Source organism: Lupinus angustifolius, chromosome LG04 (assembly GCF_001865875.1).
Source record: "Lupinus angustifolius cultivar Tanjil chromosome LG04, LupAngTanjil_v1.0, whole genome shotgun sequence".
Taxonomy (NCBI): Eukaryota; Viridiplantae; Streptophyta; class Magnoliopsida; order Fabales; family Fabaceae; genus Lupinus; species Lupinus angustifolius.
In genome coordinates this window covers 15,541,111-15,546,859 of record NC_032012.1, presented here as the reverse complement: position 1 = coordinate 15,546,859, position 5,749 = coordinate 15,541,111, and the positions used below count along the sequence as shown (strand labels likewise).

At 30.4% G+C, this 5,749-nt stretch overlaps 1 protein-coding gene and 1 non-coding gene across 2 annotated transcripts; both read left to right on the top strand.

Annotated features, from left to right (window-relative positions):
• On the top strand, positions 377-3,090 carry LOC109345993 (NADH dehydrogenase [ubiquinone] iron-sulfur protein 5-B-like). Its single transcript, XM_019585327.1, has 2 exons — positions 377-601; positions 2,765-3,090. Exons 1-2 carry the CDS (start codon positions 452-454, stop codon positions 2,867-2,869), a joined length of 255 nt encoding a protein of 84 aa, XP_019440872.1. The 5' UTR covers positions 377-451; the 3' UTR covers positions 2,870-3,090.
• Positions 5,406-5,479, top strand: TRNAV-CAC. The gene has a single exon. It is a non-coding gene; the product is annotated as a tRNA-Val (tRNA).

Genomic DNA, 5,749 nt, shown 5'->3' with positions numbered 1-5,749 from the left:
TATTTTATTTTATTTATTATATGAATATGTTTAAATTATTTAACAATACTTGTGGATCGTCGCAAGTCCATTAGTCTATTTTAAAACGGACATAACATTAAATTTTGTTCATTAAGCTAATACAAATATACCCACACTTACTTAAGTTTTTATGAATTATATACACAGATAAAATAGACTGAATAATCTATTTTGTCATCTCTATTAATAATAAGTGTAAATGATGTAATTTAAGTAAAGTGAAAATCAATACTCCTCGTATATATATTAACGTGGAAAAACGAGAAAAACAAGTTTAATTTACTCTATATTTTTCTTATAAAAAAATAAAATAAAGAAAAATAAAAAAACGTGTGGCATTAAAGTAAATTTAGGTATGGCAGAATCTAACCTGGGTAGTGTTTGAAGGAAGAACGAAAGTGAGATCAGAGGCGCAGAGAGAGAAAGAGAAATGGCATCAGGTTGGGGTATCAATGGTAACAAAGGTCGTTGTTACGATTTCTGGATTGATTTCAGCGAATGCATGTCTCGTTGTAGAGAACCCAAAGATTGTTCTCTCCTTCGTGAAGATTACTTTGAATGTCTTCATCACTCCAAAGAGGTCCTTCTCTCTCGATTCTACGTTTATTATTATTATTATCGCTTCCTTTTATTTATCGAAACCCTAATTATTCCATTCGATTCGTTTACGCTTCAATTGTTATCGATTACGATTGCTATTTGCGCTGCTGTTGTTGTTGCTGCTTACTTTGACTGGATATGATTTATTGCATTAGTCTCGATGCGCAAAAATTCATGGTGTGTTGAGGGATCTTGGATTGGTGATAAATTATTTACTAATAAAATGTATATAATGGAAGAGAGGAATATTGAATTGTTTAAGCTAGAGATGAATTAGCAGAGTGGAAACTTTGTTTCTGGTTAGGTAGATATTCCCTCAGGTAATTTTTATAACACTTTTTTGGATATCTTCACGTGAATTAAAGGAGGTGGAAAATTTGTCAACAGTTGAATGTGGTTTATAAAAAATGCCATTTATTAGTGGAACTAAATCATCTTCTCTTTTCAATCGAATTGTTTGAGTAAATAAGGGGGTTTTGTAACAAATTCATTTATTGTGTAGAGAACTTTGAAAAGAGTCCTATATATAGAACCGAAACAAAAACCCGATATGATATTATAAAAAGGATGGGAGTGAGTATAACTGAATTTAGAGTTCAAAACTGGGTTGAAGAAGTAAGAAAATTTTGGATTGTCAGCTATGACTCTAACTATAATATCCTTAGAATTGATTATTGTCCCATTGTTTTTCAACATTCATATCACCAAAATGGTCTTTATGCATTCCAATTTCTTCCCATCCACCCTCTCCATATGCCCTATGTTTTCCTTTCTCTAATTAAGCTATTCTAAAAGTATGGCTAGTAGTATACCTATATTCCATGCCTCCCTTCTGCGCTGACTCAAATTTGTATTTTGCACTGTTTCCATGTGTTTTTTGGCAGTGGTTTTAGTATCAGACTGTAAAGGTGTTTTTGAAGACTTAAAAACATTTTTTGTTTGCATTGGATCTTCAAATAATTTGTCCTTCCTATGAACAATTATATTTTAATCCACAACTAATTGCATTCTTGGACATCTCTGATTTCTTACATGCTTCTTTTTTTTTTGCCATCTAAAGCAATCCGAATTTGGCCATGAACCAAAATTTCCTACTTAGCAGAATTTGGTTATGGATTAAAGTAGTGAACTTTGAATTCCAACTCGATTTTAAATGTTTGATTTTTGTCTTTAGAGTCAAATTATTCCCTAGCTTTTCACAACCTATTTATTTATATCTTTTTGTAATGCTGTACAAGTACGGTGGTTATTACCCAACTAACAATGGATAATGGGATATCAGTTGTTTGCTATTTGCCTAAACTGAGTGGCTTAAAATTATTCAGGGGCCTTATATAAGTCTCCAGTAGCTTAGAGTCAAGTTACAGCTCTGAGGATGTATAATGATGTGGTTGACAATAATATGGTTGTTAGTTGCAGAAATTTGTTGTTAAATTGAATTCATTTATCATATAATGTTCATTATGTGGTTCAAAACTTACATGTGGATTAGTCTAGTACATAAATTTCAAACTTCTGCTTAAATATTACGTAGATTATATGATAATTATTCTCAGCCATTACACACAGATAACTGGTATATAATTGATAAAAAGTATTGTAGTTATAGAATTTGACTGAATGAATTCAAAGTTCTTCTTCTCTTGCTACTGCGCTTGCTTAACTTTAGCCTTTTACCCCGTTTTGTCTACCTTATACCATTTTGTATGGTTTAGTTTTATAATCAGGTACTGTGGTTCCATTATGCCTTTGGGAAGAATCAAAATATAGGGTGGAACGTGGAAGTTGTATAACTTGTTAGGGAAACTAAGGGAAATATGGGAGGATTGAAAATGGAGTGTTTAACTATAAGCATAAAGATTTTCCAACTACAGAGCTACCCTTCTTACCATATTGTCTCAATAAAATATAGTTTCGTAACAGAAAAATATTTTGAATTTAGGCCACTCCTTGAAGGTTAAAAGCATTTGAGAATGCCATAAATATATGTTGATTTTTTTGAACTGGCATTGTGAAAATTATATAACATGAACTGCTTTAGATAAAAGCTTGTTTGGCACCCCATAGTCATTTTGTTTGTGACAACATTTGGTGGTTGGATTAGCAAATAAATTACTGATATTGATTTTATTGCCTAATGTAGTTCAAACGAAGAAATCGGATTTACAAGGAGGAGCAGCGCAAACTAAGAGCTGCTTCTAGGAAACACCAGGACCAGGATGATGGGGTTGGTAATGAACATCATTAGCACTCGTGATTAATTTTCAATTTAAGCTTTTCATAATAAGTGTTCTGATTAAACCTTTGTAATTTTGCTTAGACCTGTATTCCTGCATGTTATGTCTGCCCTTCTTTTACACCTTTGACATTGTGGGTTTCTTTTCTCTGTGCAATAATTCAAATCTCAACTTGAGACTGCAAATTAAACTATTAATTCATCAATGAATTTGCTACATGCCTTTTGAGTTGCAAACATGTGGGTTAAAAGGGTTGAATTCTTCCAAATGAAGACCAGATTAAATTTTTGTAGGGTAATTATGCATAATAAATAATGGATTCCTGAGAACTTACTTAAGGTATGTTTGGATGGATGGAATAGTTGGAAAGGGGTGGAATAGAAAATGTTTAAATGGTGTACTTTTGTTTGGAAGATTTTCAATTAATAAAATGGCTTAAATATGATTATCTCTCTACAAATATGACAATCTCTTTTTTCATTTCCTTTACCCTTCTTACTGACATAAAAACTAAACATTTTCTGCATCATCCCTTTCCTAAGCATCCACCTATATTGCTATTCTTTTTTGGTTTTATCTCCAAGTTTTCCATTCTCCATTTTTTGTCGACCAATCAAACTATGAAATCAATTATTATTCTTCTGTTTCTTCCTTTTCCTATTCCATGTCTCTCCCCCAACAACCTCATCTAGTGGTGAAGCTTGAACCCAAAATATAAGGGGAGCCAACATAAATTCATATGATCAATATATTAGTTTAAAACTTAAGACATACTAACTGGATTGCAATTATGGGTGACAAATAGATAAATTTGGATCCAAATAAATTGAAAACCATCTACTAATTCGTTTGAATATATTAAATTATTCAAATTATCTATATTTAAACTTAATAGATAAATTTCAATTTATACATGAATCTATATTAACGAATTGGATGAATATATCTATTTCATTTTTTAGAATCAGAACTGAAATCATTTTTAAAAAAAATATCATTTTAAAACTATTCCAATAAAGTATTTTTTTAAAACCACTTTTAGAATCATTTTCTCTCTCTAAATAATGTTATATTTTTAATTTAAAAAACCATTCTTTGGAACATTCTACAAACATGTAATGTTTAAAGTTCTACGTATAAAATTTTTAACAAATATTTATATACTCTGTATTTAAGAATAAACTTTTCATATTAACTATATTCATATATCCTAATATTATTAATCTTACTATCATTTGAATATAATGGATTAATTTGTATCCACATTAAAAATATTCATTTAAATGAACTTAATTCAGATAAAGTGTGGATAATAAACTTTCCTTAATTCAAAACTTACTAATTTTTTTTGACACACCCCAGATTTCAACCTAATTTCAAAAGTAGGAAGGAGAATTTTGAACACTGGGCTATACATTGAATCTATAAGAATAATATTATATGGAGCTACAAAGCCATTTAAACTTTATGCAATATGTAAGTAACTATTATGAATATTTTTTCTTCACAATTATACATTAAATTTTAATAGTTGTAGAAATTAGTCAATGCATAAAGATAATATTAAATTATTGATAATGAAAAATTGTCACTCATATATTTTTAAAATTTTGAGTTTCATATCATTATTTTTTAATTTTAATTTTTATATACAAAATATTACTCTATTATCTTTATTTAATCCTAAAATTTACTTATTATTTTCTTCTAAAAGTATTGGGCTTCCGGGGGTAGGGATTATAGTATGTTGGAATACATATTTGAAGTCGAGACACTCTTTTAATAGATTGGCCTCCTTTTTCCCTCTCCTATTAATGGTATTTTTTGTCAGCATAATTAAAGCCCAAAAAGGCACAGTGCTAGCAAGGTTCAACATGTGGGTCTTTGATTTGAGGTTTTTCCTTTTTTGGGTCTCTCATTGTGCTATGCTTGTGTAGGTTAAGCTTCCATTGTTGTCTTTACAACTCATCAACATGGGATGACTGTGATTGTTTTCTTCTACATTTGTTGTCTCGGTTTATATGACTAGTATCCGTAAATATCATATCAGCCCATACTAGTAAATAAAAAATTTTGAACTATAGACTAGATTTTTTTACCCTGAAAATCAAACTTGTTCATAATAAACTAGAGATAATTAAATTACTTTTAATTGAGTTCACAATTAAACAAATTTAAGCATTATCACCCTAAAAACCAATAATATATGAACAGTAAATAATGGTGAGATTTGTCCGAAAGCGTTTTTGCTCAATCTCTCAGCATCCCTCTACTGACGAATTTCCTCAAGTCATGGATTTAATTAGATTAAATTTAACAAGAAATTAAATCGAATGGATTGATATGAAGAATATATAAGAAAAGAGATAGAAGAGGTTTGGACGGTTCGACAACTAAGTGATACATGTCAAGATTCCATCTCAAATTGGGATTGATGGAATGTTACTATGCAACCTATCCTTTTCTTCTTTCAAGTTTATGCCATTTCCATCCTCTCTCTCTAGAAATCCTTACTAATATTATACATTTGAAACATCTTACAACAAGGTCTGGGTGGTGTAGTTGGTTATCACGTTAGTCTCACACACTAAAGGTCCCCAGTTCGAACCTGGGCTTAGACATTATTATTTTTTGTTGGTTCCTCTCCTTGATTTTGATGCTGGTTTTGGGAACTTGGTATTGTCTGAAATTATCCTAATAGTTTGCACTTGATTTGCAAAGAAAAAAGTCTCTCATAAGCTGCCACTATGTTAGTGATATTCAACAATTGCAAGCATATTGGTTTAATAATTGAGTTGTGATTGGAGTTGATCCGTTACTAAAGTTTGTTCAAGGTAACTATCAACCATTGGTTTTTAGAAGTGAAAATGTAAGTAGGTAGCTGTAAACTC

What these genes read in the sequence shown, in the direction of transcription:
- LOC109345993 (XM_019585327.1), top strand. Translation starts at nt 452, where the DNA reads ATGGCATCAGGTTGGGGTATCAATGGTAACAAAGGTCGTTGTTACGAT. An exon ending in GTCTTCATCACTCCAAAGAG is followed by an intron (nt 602 to 2,764) that starts GTCCTTCTCTCT and finishes TGCCTAATGTAG; the next exon opens with TTCAAACGAAGAAATCGGAT.